The sequence below is a fragment of the Corella eumyota genome, chromosome 3 (assembly GCF_963082875.1).
Source record: "Corella eumyota chromosome 3, kaCorEumy4.1, whole genome shotgun sequence".
NCBI lineage: Eukaryota > Metazoa > Chordata > Ascidiacea > Phlebobranchia > Corellidae > Corella > Corella eumyota.
In genome coordinates this window covers 143,688-159,079 of record NC_137492.1, presented here as the reverse complement: position 1 = coordinate 159,079, position 15,392 = coordinate 143,688, and the positions used below count along the sequence as shown (strand labels likewise).

At 34.0% G+C, this 15,392-nt stretch overlaps 2 protein-coding genes across 4 annotated transcripts; both read right to left on the bottom strand.

Annotated features, from left to right (window-relative positions):
• Window positions 1-318: 318 nt before the first annotated feature.
• On the bottom strand, window positions 319-6,627 carry LOC145745401 (Golgi-associated plant pathogenesis-related protein 1-like). Of its 3 annotated transcripts, none has more exons than XM_082563465.1 (4): window positions 6,520-6,627; window positions 1,324-1,486; window positions 1,091-1,266; window positions 319-821 (listed from the first exon to the last, which is right to left on the bottom strand). In XM_082563465.1, the coding sequence occupies exons 1-4, from the start codon at window positions 6,560-6,562 to the stop codon at window positions 664-666; spliced, it is 540 nt and encodes a 179-aa protein (XP_082419591.1). In that variant the 5' UTR covers window positions 6,563-6,627; the 3' UTR covers window positions 319-663. The 3 variants fall into 3 exon arrangements, with proteins under 3 accessions (XP_082419591.1, XP_082419590.1, XP_082419592.1); XM_082563464.1 differs by lacking the exon at window positions 6,520-6,627 and adding an exon at window positions 1,558-2,140; XM_082563466.1 differs by lacking the exon at window positions 6,520-6,627 and adding an exon at window positions 2,281-2,407 and having other exon boundaries at window positions 325-821.
• A 1,320-nt stretch (window positions 6,628-7,947) lies between these two features.
• LOC145744929 (carbonic anhydrase 2-like) lies at window positions 7,948-9,149 on the bottom strand. The gene is made up of 7 exons (XM_082562903.1): window positions 9,119-9,149; window positions 8,985-9,026; window positions 8,759-8,929; window positions 8,610-8,677; window positions 8,357-8,536; window positions 8,126-8,286; window positions 7,948-8,050 (listed from the first exon to the last, which is right to left on the bottom strand). The coding sequence occupies exons 1-7, from the start codon at window positions 9,147-9,149 to the stop codon at window positions 7,948-7,950; spliced, it is 756 nt and encodes a 251-aa protein (XP_082419029.1).
• Window positions 9,150-15,392: the final 6,243 nt, after the last annotated feature.

Below are 15,392 nucleotides of genomic sequence, written 5' to 3'. Positions count from 1 at the left end.
ATTGTGGCATCACATTTCACGTTTATTTTCATAACTAAGTTGACCTTTACAGTTTTACTATTTGTGATGTCACAAATACTAGAATGTTTAAACCTCACCTTGTTTCTAAATATTTCAAGCGATGAAATCTTTTTGTAAATTGATTTATCATAATTAAAGTTAAACAACAACTTATAACTAAAATAACCTCCAAAATTTTTCGCAACTTCATTTTTCGTTTTTATTAAAAGTTTATTTGTAATTAAAATTTAAAGACACACTAAAGTTAATCCGAGAACCGCCCAGGGCGCGATTAATTATGGTTCTAAACCACATCATAATGGGCGAAATATTTTCTAGAAATTCGTGCCAACAAATATTTTAAAAATTCTTGGAAATAAATTCTGTCCACAGAACACAATTTAGTTAATAATATTTTATTTACATACACCGTTTAATAAATGTACAAGTGACGTTGTAGTTGGATGATGTCATAGCTCGATATAAACAGGAGATTATTTGAAAACATGCTGAAAACTTTGACGATAAAAATAACTTTTTATTATTTCTAAATTAATATTTCATATTAAAACATTTGTTACTTGGATTAAAAAATTATGTTTTATAAGAACGCGACTTTTGTTTAATTATTTGTTAATTGTCGCGCGATTTGTTAAATTTTTTTTATTTTTTTGGAAAAACGTTGTCAGCGAACTGTCCCTCGTTCGTGATATTCCCCGAGGGAAAGTACCTTCCCACGACATAGATTCCCCCACCTTTAGCTTTTGCAAATCCAGCTCCAAACTCGGTTGAACTTTTCCAAACTAACTGAGTGAAGTGACCTGTAAAAATTAATATTTGTAACCGTAAGGTGGTGTTATGAGTGGTCACTTAAACTCAGGATTATGCGACCTTATTGTGGGTTACTAAACATTGCGTCGGGAGCCGGAAGTTTTCGGGTTCAAGTCGCACCAATGCCACACTATTCGCCCTTAATCCCAGCGTTTACAGATAGCTTAAACATGTCACAACCGCACATTAACCAATGAAATATCTATCTTCTTGGTTTTATAAACCATAATTTATAACCCAAACAACTTTAACTTCGAACCTGTCTTGGGGTTGTAACCCGGGGAGCTGAAGTCATAATCCTTAATCTCATCATACCACATTGTGGCCGTCGCATCCGGTCCCAGGGACCCGGATCCCCATGCCAGGTTCTCACCGGACCCGTCCGGGTTCGCGTCGTGCTCGAGTTTGTCGATCGATGCCAAGTGGTCGGCCCATCTACGTCAGAATACATAGTTATGTGACGTCATATTAAACTTTTAACTTTAATTTTACTTTTGGGCTTCCTCGCATTGCTTGGTGCTCAGGGTCATCGGTGGTGCTTGGTGTTTGCTTCTGTACGCGTTCTGTGCCTTCAACAACTCCTCTGCGAAACTACCTACGTCATCGACTGTTGGTGACGTCACTCCATCTGCAGGGGGTGTCGTTGCGTCATCAGCTGTTAATTAAAATAGTAAATATTTAATCGCAATTCGATTTAACTTTGCCTGTCAATGACCTGAATCGAACCTTTATGACGTAAATGATGGTGTTTGTGATGCTTATGTTTTCTATTGTGCTCCATAATGCTGTCGGTTTAACTAAAGTTTAACTTCTGTGCTAGAACTACTTTAACTTTAGTTTAACTTCGTTGTGTTCTAACTTAACTTTTGTTGATGTTTTGTGTAGTGAGGGGAGGCCAATTTGTTATAACAAAGTTTGTTTTTAATTAATTAACTTTTCCAATTAAATTTCAACGCTTTTTGTAGAAACCAGTCGGATTTTTTGTGTGACGTCATGATTAATTGATTGTGACGTAATAGGAAGTTTAATTATTAATGACCTGACGTTTGTTTCGTCAAAGAGAGTTGTATTCATAACAAGATGACGTCATTTTCTACCTGACCGAGCACAGTTTGTAATACAAAGTTGAAATATTTGTGAACGACAACTTTTTAGAACCAATAACTAATCGAACTTTCATTTTATTTAAATGTTTTTCATAATTTTTTCTTTTCTAATTTCCACAATTTAAATAAATTTGACACTCAGTTAGATTTAAAATTAACAAAAACTATTTCAAATTTAAAACATTGTCGACTTAAAGGCGGAACTGAATTACTTTCGATCACAACCTTATTTGTCGGGTTGTTATTCTATTTGCTAGTTTTAAACAAGTTTTGTTCAATATTCTTTCACTAACCTGACTAGTTTAACTTTTATTTTTATTTAAACTTTAATTTAATAACTTACATTCATCTTTAGGTTTGCCAAAACAACAAAAGTTTCCCATTTTTAAAATATTACAACTTTTAAAACTTTGGTTTGCTACGTTCTGGTTAACTTAACCACCTGAAAACGTCACAAGCTTACGCTCTAGTACTTTGAGTAAAAAAATCGGTTTATAATTACTTTTAACCGGTGTTAAGTTTCCCCTTTTTCTTTATTAGAAAGTTTCCTATCTTCGTAAAACTTTTTAGTTTTTATATTCAAAAATATTTTAACTTGATTTTTGGTTAGTTTTAGTTTTTAAATTTTTGCAAAATAAGTCAAAAAAATTTTATTATTTTTTTCTAACCTTGGTTTGCAGTTGACTTAAAGTTTAAAAAAAGTTTTCCTGTTAAAAGTTTCAGTACTTATATAAAGATGGTTTGGAATTTTTGCGGTGCTTAATCTTTAACATTCTCGTATAACGATAATCGATTTACGCAAGGTTTAAATTGAAATCAAACTTTTAATTTAAATAATACTAAAACACAATTTCTGTTCTGGTTGATAAATTGTTTGAGTTACGTATGTTGTCCGGTTCTAGACAAAACATAATAACACTACGATCCTCCTAAATTCTTTCCTACAGTAAACGGAACATTGTTTTCTCTAACATATTTTACCGGGTACTGTCGGCTAAATCTACCCTTTAAAACAAACGTAACTCTGACACTAATTTACTACTCAAAAACCTATAACACAAGTTTGGATTGGGGTAAGGGTATATATATTTAGGTTTGGGTCGGGGTAAGGGTATATATATTTAGGTTTGGGTCGGGGTAAGGATATATATATTTAGGTTTGGGTCAGGGTAAGGGTATATATATTTAGGTTTGGGTCAGGGTAAGGGTATATATATTTAGGTTTGGGTCGGGGTAAAGGTATATATATTTAGGTTTGGGTCGGGGTAAGGGTATATATATTTAGGTTTGGGTCGGGGTAAGGGTATATATATTTAGGTTTGGGTTGGGGTAAGAGTATATATATTTAGGTTTGGGTCGGGGTAAGGGTATATATATTTAGGTTTGGGTTGGGGTAAGGGTATATATATTTAGGTTTGGGTCGGGGTAAGGGTATATATATTTAGGTTTGGGTCGGGGTAAGAGTATATATATTTAGGTTTGGGTCGGGGTAAGGGTATATATATTTAGGTTTGGGTCGGGGTAAGGGTATATATATTTAGGTTTGGGTCGGGGTAAGGGTATATATATTTAGGTTTGGGTCGGGGTAAGGGTATATATATTTAGGTTTGGGTCGGGGTAAGGGTATATATATTTAGGTTTGGGTCGGGGTAAGGGTATATATATTTAGGTTTGGGTTGGGGTAAGGGTATATATATTTAGGTTTGGGTCGGGGTAACGGTATATATATTTAGGTTTGGGTCGGGGTAAGGGTATATATATTTAGGTTTGGGTCGGGGTAAGAGTATATATATTTAGGTTTGGGTCGGGGTAAGGGTATATATATTTAGGTTTGGGTCGGGGTAAGGGTATATATATTTAGGTTTGGGTCGGGGTAAGGGTATATATATTTAGGTTTGGGTCGGGGTAAGGGTATATATATTTAGGTTTGGGTCGGGGTAAGGGTATATATATTTAGGTTTGGGTCGGGGTAAGGGTATATATATTTAGGTTTGGGTCGGGGTAAGGGTATATATATTTAGGTTTGGGTCGGGGTAAGGGTATATATATTTAGGTTTGGGTTGGGGTAAGGGTATATATATTTAGGTTTGGGTCGGGGTAAGGGTATATATATTTAGGTTTGGGTCGGGGTAAGGGTATATATATTTAGGTTTGGGTCGGGGTAAGGGTATATATATTTAGGTTTGGGTCGGGGTAAGGGTATATATATTTAGGTTTGGGTCGGGGTAGGGGTATATATATTTAGGTTTGGGTCGGGGTAAGGGTATATATATTTAGGTTTGGGTCGGGGTAAGGGTATATATATTTAGGTTTGGGTCGGGGTAAGAGTATATATATTTAGGTTTGGGTTGGGGTAAGAGTATATATATTTAGGTTTGGGTCGGGGTAAGAGTATATATATTTAGGTTTGGGTTGGGGTAAGAGTATATATATTTAGGTTTGGGTCGGGGTAAGGGTATATATATTTAGGTTTGGGTCGGGGTAAGGGTATATATATTTAGGTTTGGGTCGGGGTAAGGGTATATATATTTAGGTTTGGGTCGGGGTAAGGGTATATATATTTAGGTTTGGGTCGGGGTAAGGGTATATATATTTAGGTTTGGGTCGGGGTAAGAGTATATATATTTAGGTTTGGGTCGGGGTAAGGGTATATATATTTAGGTTTGGGTCGGGGTAAGGGTATATATATTTAGGTTTGGGTTGGGGTAAGGGTATATATATTTAGGTTTGGGTCGGGGTAAGGGTATATATATTTAGGTTTGGGTCGGGGTAAGGGTATATATATTTAGGTTTGGGTCGGGGTAAGGGTATATATATTTAGGTTTGGGTCGGGGTAAGAGTATATATATTTAGGTTTGGGTCGGGGTAAGGGTATATATATTTAGGTTTGGGTCGGGGTAAGAGTATATATATTTAGGTTTGGGTCGGGGTAAGGGTATATATATTTAGGTTTGGGTTGGGGTAAGGGTATATATATTTAGGTTTGAGTCGGGGTAAGGGTATATATATTTAGGTTTGGGTCGGGGTAAGGGTATATATATTTAGGTTTGGGTCGGGGTAAGAGTATATATATTTAGGTTTGGGTCGGGGTAAGGGTATATATATTTAGGTTTGGGTCGGGGTAAGGGTATATATATTTAGGTTTGGGTTGGGGTAAGGGTATATATATTTAGGTTTGGGTCGGGGTAAGGGTATATATATTTAGGTTTGGGTCGGGGTAAGGGTATATATATTTAGGTTTGGGTCAGGGTAAGGGTATATATATTTAGGTTTGGGTTGGGGTAAGGGTATATATATTTAGGTTTGGGTCGGGGTAAGGGTATATATATTTAGGTTTGGGTCGGGGTAAGGGTATATATATTTAGGTTTGGGTTGGGGTAAGGGTATATATATTTAGGTTTGGGTCGGGGTAAGGGTATATATATTTAGGTTTGGGTCGGGGTAAGAGTATATATATTTAGGTTTGGGTTGGGGTAAGGGTATATATATTTAGGTTTGGGTCGGGGTAAGGGTATATATATTTAGGTTTGGGTCGGGGTAAGAGTATATATATTTAGGTTTGGGTCGGGGTAAGGGTATATATATTTAGGTTTGGGTCGGGGTAAGGGTATATATATTTAGGTTTGGGTTGGGGTAAGGGTATATATATTTAGGTTTGGGTCGGGGTAAGGGTATATATATTTAGGTTTGGGTCGGGGTAAGGGTATATATATTTAGGTTTGGGTCGGGGTAAGGGTATATATATTTAGGTTTGGGTTGGGGTAAGGGTATATATATTTAGGTTTGGGTCGGGGTAAGGGTATATATATTTAGGTTTGGGTCGGGGTAAGGGTATATATATTTAGGTTTGGGTTGGGGTAAGGGTATATATATTTAGGTTTGGGTCGGGGTAAGAGTATATATATTTAGGTTTGGGTCGGGGTAAGAGTATATATATTTAGGTTTGGGTTGGGGTAAGGGTATATATATTTAGGTTTGGGTTGGGGCGTTGTTTTGTTTAGAGCGGGACAACTTACCTGATCCAATTGTTTTTGTTGAAATTTTGATTTCAACTTTGTACAAAAACAATATATTTAAAATATTACGCAAATGATATAACTAGACTCCATAAAAAGCAATTAAACGTCGGGGGTAAGTTTTATAGGGTTGTTGGTGGGGGGTAAAGGGGTGATAAAACCTGTTTTAAAACATTTTTTTGCAAAAAAAAAAATCTTTAAATAAATATTTGAAAAAAAAATAATTTTGGGTTCGTGGGACGGTTCCCTTAATGGGGTAAACTAAAGATGATGCGGGTTGAAAAGGTTAAGGTAAATGAAAAATGAGCGCTTTATTTTACGTTAGATTTTTACAGCTATATAGTGGATATTAAATGCGATAATTCAACTTTTTACGGTTGCAGTGAACCTTAATATTTACTTAACCACCTGGCAAAGTTAACTTAAACTGTGTCAATTTTCATTTAAACCCGAATAACTTTATGTTAAACAAGAGTAAATATGACGCATAGAACTGGCTCGTAATTGCTACCGTTTAAGCCTATACTGTAGCACTTGTACTTGAATTGGTTTTAAATAACTTTTACCTGGTGTTGAGCTTCCCTTTTTCTTTGGTAGAAAGTTGCCCATCTTTGTGAGTTAAACTTTGTATTTATTTGAATTTAGAATATTTGAAAACAATAAAGTCTACGATTCTGCAAAATAAGAATAATAAATTATATTCGACCTTAGTTTTCGGTTTAATTGTTAGAATAACAAAGTTAAAATTGATTTGAAAATTTCGCGAAAATTCTTTCCTTGAATTTCGACAAATAATTTTTAAATATTTTATTCTAAGTTAAAATTTAAAACTTTTAAAATATTTTCTAGAACCTAAACAATTTGATTTCCGGTTTTGCTGCATTTCCGGTAAAAACTTATTTTCTTTTTCGGTCGCAAAATTTGATTAATTTGAAACTTTTTAAATATTTTGCTGCAGCTCTAACATTAAAGTTAGAATAAAACTTATTTTGATAACTTTATCTCGCTCGACTTGAAATGAAAAAGTTTTATTAAATTATTTCTACGAACCACACCTTTGTTGTGGTGTCACGTGACCTCGTGACGTCACTGACCAAAAGAGTACGGGTTTGATTCCTGGCCAAAACGTTTTTTAGATTAATAACTAACATCTTGATTTTTAGCCAACAATTAAATTAATTATTTTTGTTAAAATTTTTAAAACTATTTTTTTAACCAACTAAAAATCACGTTTTTTTTGCTCAATTTATCATTTTCGAAATGTTAAAAGTTCGCAATTTTCGGGATTTAAACTTTTTTATTTTTATAGCTTCAAAACTTTGCTCAAAATCTCGATAAACCGCATTCCAGTTTACAGTAATCATAAATAGCCCACGGTCAATGTGACGTCATAATGAAAGCGATAATTTAATGCTACGTCATAATAAATCAATTGCTCGAAGTCCGAATGTTTAAGGTTTAAGAAAACCAAAATTAAATTTAATTTTAAATGTTTTAAAATCGTCTTTGGCTTAACTTGCATAAACCTTTAATTATGACATCACAAGGATAAGTTGTTAGCTTCAATAATTCTTAACAAATTAATTTTTTTCGTTTATTGGTTATGACGTCACTGATATATTACGATGACGTCATTTTAAAGCGATAAAATTAATTTTTACCAAAAACACAGAAAATATATTTAATGCGATTATGTCACTGTATAATACGTCGATAAATCGATGACGTCACTAATGATGACGTCACTAATGGTGATGTGTACTTTTGGTGACTTCGTTGTGGTTGATTTGGACGGGGCGGTAGTTGCCCCCGAGCGGGTCCCCGTAGACATTACTGGCCATGTGCATGTAGTAGGCCTGCGAAGATAAACGAAAGTGTTGCCAAATTAAATTAAATATAGGTCTGCGAGGATAAACGAAAGTTTTGCTAAATTAAAATTTAATATAGGCTTGCGAGGATAAACGAAAGTGTTGCCAAATTAAAATTTAAATATTTTACTCAGACTTGGGACCCACCTGGTACCAAGATAAGCTGACTGGTTTCTTAAACACGGTCCAAATCACCGACTCGTAGCATGGTGGGGTGGTTAGCGACCCCCTGTGAAAATTAAAATCATGACGTCACTATCTTTTATAAATTGTGATTGTTATTTAACAAAGGAACACTTTTTACTTGTATCTATAATACTCGGAGAGGTCGTCGGGAAGGAAAGATCCGACCCCGAATCTGTAGGGGTTTCCGGGGGCAAAGTTGATCGAATCTCCTGGGTTTTGTAATTCACCCAAAAAGTAACCCCATCTATACCAGGGCATCTGGATCTCGTGGTTGCCTACCTAATACGTAAAAAAGCAAGATTTTGTTAAGTTGTGTGACGTAATAATTAATAATATTGTGACGTCATACGTCGAGCATGATCGCGAACACGGCAATTCCGTCGGGTTTGTCTATAGCGGCCCCTAGTGAGCCGTACGCCATGTTGTAGTGAACCAAATGTGCCTCGCCCCAATATTGTTTTCCATCGAGCAAATGTTCGGATCCCCCGAGTTCATCGTAGTAAGCCCAGTGGGTGTGCATTTGTGCCAACTAAACACAGGGTCACGCTTAGAAATAAGTTCTCCCACATCAATGTTACGAGGTAAACTAGTTTTAAACTTACCTTAAATGTTCCGGGCAGCAAGGTTGGATCGTCGATGATATAAGCCCCGTCTATTATCCCCAACTGGACTAAAAGTTAAAGTTTTACGACTTTTAAAAACCCTTCTACGCCTTATATTTAATTATCTAGAACATAAGCTTTAAACTTACGTCCAAACCCGTTGTTGTACTGCACTGTCACGTAGGGCCATTTGCTGAACATCTCTTTGGTGAATCGACCCAACTTTGGGTCACTTCTCGCCTTCTTATCAACAATATTTATGGGTGATTGGTGGCTCCCCCCACATTTAGGGTACCCAAGTTCCACCCATTTATGGGGGCCTGAAATAAAACAAATATTTTGACCTTATTTTAAATAATTGTTTGGTAGACTCACCATCAAATTCAAGGTATCCATATCCGTTCCCATAAACTGCTCCTAAAAATAAGAAAAATATAAAAATTAGATTTGCTTTCTTATAACTGATTTTAAAATATGATTATTTTTTTTGCGTAAGTTAAAAGACTTACCTATTAGCGCCAGAAATATAAAACCAATCATTTCTTATTCTTGTTTGATTCCCGAATAATATCAAAAATTTTTAAATATTATAAGCTGCAGCCACCTCGTTTTTTTATTTAAATGTAACTGAAGTCCGAACAATAAAAAAATAAAATTTCATGAAATTGTCGCTGACCTTGATAGAAATATTTTACATTTCCTTTCGCACAATTATTAAACTAGCTCTAAAACATCAGTTATTTGAAATGAGCGATTTTGGATAATGTTCTAACCATTTTATTTAAACATAGATTACAAATTTAACATATTACTTTATATTATAATATTTTTTATTATTTTATGAAATGCTTAACTAACAAAAATATATTTGAAAACTTTGTTAAACAAAATAAACTTGGTTTTATTCAGTTTTGTAAGTTTGAAATATTTTTAAAATCATAATAATTATAATAATTATAAGAATATAAAAGTTGTGTAACTTCAAATTATTTGTATATTTATTAACATCGCATTAGTTAAGAATCAAGAGATATCGCGAAAATATTCAGTAAAACCGAAATAAAATAAAACGTTTCTAGGTCAGGTGACAAAGTGGAATAAGTTGGAGGCAAACACGGGGCAACTTTTAATCAAGGGATTTCTTGACGCGATGTTCTTGCTTAAGGATTTGTTAAAACACAGCAAGACTTTTAAGCTAGTTCTTTGTTAGTTAAGAACTTATTGTTGGTTATAAGTTCGTTTTATAACAGAATGTGAAGAAGAATTAGTTTTAATAATATTTAAATGTTGTTTTACAACAACGTTAAGGTTATATTAAAGTAAAATATGTATTTATTTGGTATTTTGGTGCTGCGGAAGAATACATTAGTCTCGTAGCAGACTTCGCAAGTTTTAACATGTGTAAATAGTTGTCTCAAATACGTCATTCCTGTAGTCGTGTTTGATTGGTCCTCATGTACATCCGGGTATTCGAATTTGCAGGTTAGAGTTGAAGTAATCAGATTTAAGGACGTTTAGTTAAGTTCTTGTCCATGTAGAAGTTGGTCGGCCATTGTTATGTTAAGATTGGGCGGTGAATATGGTTTAAAGTTAAGTTATTAGTCTTAGTAACAGTTTAATACTAATAAGGTTTATTTATTTTACAGCTTAGTATTATTTATTTTTTGTTAATGTTTATTTAATCATCTTTGAAGATTGGTGTTTCGACGAAGCGGACTTCAATAAATCGAGTTAAGTAGATTGATTTTTGTAAAGTTGTATAAATCTTTTTATAAAAACTTGTATAAAGTTTATATGGTGTTATTGATCTGAATATACAACCGGTTAGGGGTAGGATCGCGCGCGTGTCGACACTCGTTATTTTAATGTCTGGCGTTTAACAGTCCGCATATTCACAACACGACACCATTTTAAAAGTGTGTAAATAACTAGATATTATCTAATTAGACATAGATAACTGCCTTCAGTTTTTTTTTTGAAGATTTCAGATGACGAGCTCGCGGAGCCGGCGGATCTGATGACCATTTGATGATAATCTGATGAAGAATAAAGAAGCAAAGTGCAACATAACTTCTCCAAACAACAAGGTGAAATGTTTACTATAAAATATTTTATTTAACTTAATTAGACATAGATAACTGCCCCCTGTTCCTTTGGTTTTAGATGATGATGAGGAGGAACGGAGGAACTGATGATGATGATCTTATGAGGAATGGAGGAGCAAAGAGGCAACATATCTTCCTCCAGCAACAAGGTAAAATGTTTACTATAAAATATTTTATTAATTATTTACTTTGACACAAATAACTGCCTCTTGACTTTTTTAGCGTCTGTTCACGATTGATGACGTCACGAAGCGCGAATCATGACGTCACGAAGAAAGAATTGCGATTGATGACGTCACAAAGAAAGAAGGAGAACGACAACAAGAAAATGGTCGACTAAAGATGTAGGGCAACAACGAATGGTGACGTCACAAGAAGGTGAATTATACGGGAGATGGGAGGGCGATTCTACGGTGATTTGAAGAGGAGATGAAGAATTGGATGTGGCCCTAAGGTAGTTGTCAATTTAGGTACTGATGAGCTGTGAGGAAAAGACCAAGAAAGGTGATTCCTTTAACATACAGGTGAGATACTTGTTTTTAATATATGTATTTTATTGTAAATAGTTAATAATAAATTTATACCTTTTGCCTGTACATTGAACTTATTTTTTTAACCTTTTAGTAAAAAGGCCAACAACCCCTGCCCTTAAGGCAATGGCCCCACTTGCTAAGTTTAGGATATTGTTGACTTGGGATATCATACTCAAATTACCTAATACTAGGATCAGCCTAGTTAGATTAAGCGAGTCGTCAGCCTTACGTAAACTAAATTCGTACGCGTGTTGCAACACATCGCTTCGTTCACTTCAGTTATTACGGCAGTTTGCGTCTTAGTTATTACGTCAGTTTGCGTCTTAGTTATTACGTCAGTTTGCGTCTTAGTTATTACGTCAGATTACGTATTAGTTATTACGTCAGATTACGTATTTTTGTTTTGGTTGAACTTGGTTGCCATTAGACAGATTTATTAGGAGTTTCATAACTATCCGCTAAGTGGTGTTCTATTACTAGGGTATTCCCCTACTGTGTTATCAGCCGCAATGTGGTGTTGTATAACATATTTGGGCAGCCGCTAGTAGGCGCACGAGGGTACAGAAGTCGAGTAGCAATTGGTAAACTACTATTATTATTTAAACACCTGCTTTTTGTAAGCAACTTTTTATTAATTAGTAGGCTACTAGTAAATTAAAAATATTAATTGGCTTGCTTAATTTGTTAGTTGATAATTAGTTGGTTATTAATATTTAATTAACCGCTAATTATTGGCAACATTTTATTAATTTGTAAGCTACTAGTCATTTTTTTAAAATAATTGGCTTGCTTAATTTGTTAGTTGATAGTTAGTCGGTTATCATTTAATTAACCACTGATTATTGGCAACATTTTTTTATTAGTAAGTCACTTATTTTCCTAACATAATCACCTTAATTTAAATTAAAGTTTGGTGTACATGCGATTGGTATAAATATTGATATTAATTTTTTTTTTTTGTTTAAAATTTATATACAATTACGTTGCTAAAGAACACGTTTAATCATTTTCTTTTTTCCGAGATACTTATGATGCTAATCGATGATGTCGCTATCCGATGATGTCGCTATCCGATGATGTCGCTATCCGATGTTGTCGCTATCCGATGTTGTCGCTATCCGATGATGTCGCTATCCGATGATGTCGCTATCCGATGATGTCGCTATCCGATGATGTCGCTATCCGATGATGTCGCTATCCGATGATGTCGCTATCCGATGATGTCGCTATCCGATGATGTCGCTATCCGATGATGTCGCTATCCGATGATGTCGCTATCCGATGATGTCGCTATCCGATGATGTCGCTATCCGATGATGTCGCTATCCGATGATGTCGCTATCCGATGATGTCGCTATCCGATGATGTCGCTATCCGATGATGTCGCTATCCGATGTTGTCGCTATCCGATGATGTCGCTATCCGATGATGTCGCTATCCGATGATGTCGCTATCCGATGATGTCGCTATCCGATGATGTCGCTATCCGATGATGTCGCTATCCGATGATGTCGCTACCTAATGACTTTCATTGTTCAAATGCGGCAAACCCATTATTATTGCCAACTTGTTGTTTTATCCTCAACAACATACTTGGTAGTCAACTTTTACCTACCATCATAACAGCACATTGTTATGTCGCCATGCGTTGCGTTTTTAGTTTCTTCCTCCCTGTTTAAATGTGCACAGCCTTATAAAGGTGCCGCACAACCATTTCTCATTTAATTCTATATAGTTTATGGTTGGCGCTAAATGTAGCATTACTTCATAATTGTTACATTGTTATATTTCCAATATTCATGGTTACATATTCGATACCATATATGTGACACCCCCTACTGGACAGTAGGTTGTTTAATATATTTGTGCATTGTATGTGACAAACGTTATTTTGAAAGGCCGAGTTGGGACGTTCTTTCTTTTCGGTAGGTTTATTTTCGGTTAGTCCCTTTATCACATGCAATTTATCGTGACCAGTTCGTGCTTTCCTACTAGAGCCATACTGGGTTATATTAAACGTAATTTTTTAATTATTGGAACATCAACTGTTTTATTATTCAATAATCTTGTAACATATATTTCAATGTTACACATAATTTATCAAATGTAATTTTTAGTTTATTGGAAGAAACTTTTATTTCGTAATTGTTTTTTTGTAATTGTCTGTGTACATTGTTTTGTAATTGTCTTTGTAATTGTTTTTTGTAATTGTTTTTTGTAAATGTTTTTGTAATTGTTTTTTGTAATTGTTTTTTTTGTAAATGTTTTTGTAATTGTCTTTGTAATTGTTTTTTGTAATTGTTTTTTTTGTTAATCTCTTTTTCTAAATATTCTGTTTATTGTATCTTCATAATTGTTCTTTTCTAAATGTTTTTTTTCTAAATATCTCTTGATGTCATTTTGTAAATGTCTTCTTGTAAAAGTCTTCTTCAGAATCTTTCTTTTGTAAATGTCCCTTCGTAAATGTCCCTTCGTAAATGTCCCTTCGTAAATGTCCCTTCGTAAATGTCCCTTCGTAAATGTCCCTTCGTAAATGTCTCTTCGTAAATGTCCCTTCGTAAATGTCTCTTCGTAAATGTCTCTTCGTAAAAGTCTCTTCGTAAAAGTCTTCTTTTAAATGTCTTCATTAAAATTTTTTTTTGATGTCCCTATTGTAAATGTCTCTTATGGGTTTTTCTTAATGTCTTTTTTTAAATGTCTTTCGTAAATGTTTATTTTTATTTTTTTCAGATGTGTTGATATATTTCATTATAATAGTCAATACATTACTCTATATTTAAATTTTGTCATGTAATACTCATGAAGTTTAGTATCAAGTAGTATTACTTGCATTTAAAAAAAAAGATTTCTTACTATTTTAAATTATATTTTGTTCCATAATGTCGCTGTTCCATGATATCGCTAGTCTATGATGTCGCTGTTCCATGATGTCACTAACTGATGATGTCACTAACTGATGATGTCACTTACCGATGATGTCACTGACCGATGATGTCACTGACCGATGATGTCACTAACCGATGATGTCACTAGCCGATGACGTTGCCATCCTATGACGTTGCCATCCTATGACGACATCGCGTCTGTTGATGTCACTTACTATTGACTTTTGATGTTTCCATCTGGCAAACCCAATATTGTTGCCCACATGAACATTGTTTATTTTCAACAACAACTATATATTTGGTAGTCAACTTTAAACTACCATCTTAAATGTTATTCCGCCATGCGTGGCGCGTTTTTTTCCATCTTCGTGTTTAAAATCTGCACAGCCTTATAAAGGTGCCGCACAATCTTTCCTATCTTCATTATTTTACCCCTAATATTTGTGTGTTTTGTCATAACTGTATGTTTACCGTTATTTTAACTTAGTTTATTCATGTTTTACTATAAAAAACATTTTTATTAGTAATTTTGCCATTAATCAATTTACATATTCGTTCAATAATATGTAGCTCATACTGGACAGTAGGTTGTTTAATATATTTGTGCATTGTATGTGACAAACGTTATTTCGAAAGGCCGAGTTGGGACGTTCTTTCTTTTCGGTAGGTTTATTTTCGGTTAGTCCCTTTATCACATGCAATTTATCGTGACCAGTTTGTGCTTTCCTACTAGAGCCATACTGGGTTATATTAAACCTAATTTTTAATTAATAATATTTTTTAAAACTGTTAGTATAATTATCCGTCTTGTTAATGTTTTTGTGCTGTTTTTTTTTCACAATCTAATTTCTTTTTGCGTTGTTTTTTTGTTTTTGTATCGTTTTTTTTTAATATTTTTAAACATTTTAAATAAATCTTGTTTAACAAAATCTCAAATGCTGTTTTTTATTGACGTTAAGGCTTTATTTTTAATATATTAATCGAATCGTAATGTAAGTGCTTTTAAAATGTAATTTTTTCCATTTATTTACAAAAATTGAAAATTTAGAATTAGGGAAAGAAAAAAATTAGAAGGGTAAACTATAAGGGGCCAAGAAAAGTGGTTAAATATTTAACATTAAATAGGTTGTGATGGTGAATTAAAAAAAATTAATATTTTTATTAAAAAAAAAGTTTTATTAACAAATAAAAATTTATTTATTTTTTAACTTGCACAAAATAGTTACTTTCTCTCCTCTGTAAACAATAGCATTTAAAGGA

Bases quoted from the DNA above. Each gene is read 5' to 3' on its own strand.
- LOC145744929 (XM_082562903.1), bottom strand. From the start codon at position 9,149: ATGATTGGTTTTATATTTCTGGCGCTAATAG. The intron at 8,287-8,356 runs GTATGACGTCAC...TTTACGTATTAG, and splicing joins TGTTCGCGATCATGCTCGAC to GTAGGCAACCACGAGATCCA. The intron at 8,051-8,125 runs GTAAAAAGTGTT...TAATTTTCACAG, and splicing joins TCCGAGTATTATAGATACAA to GGGGTCGCTAACCACCCCAC.
- LOC145745401 (XM_082563464.1), bottom strand. From the start codon at position 1,612: ATGGAGCACAATAGAAAACATAAGCATCACAAACACCATCATTTACGT. The intron at 1,487-1,557 runs GTTCGATTCAGG...TTTAATTAACAG, and splicing joins CCATCATTTACGTCATAAAG to CTGATGACGCAACGACACCC. The intron at 822-1,090 runs GTTCGAAGTTAA...TAATTTTTACAG, and splicing joins GGGTTACAACCCCAAGACAG to GTCACTTCACTCAGTTAGTT.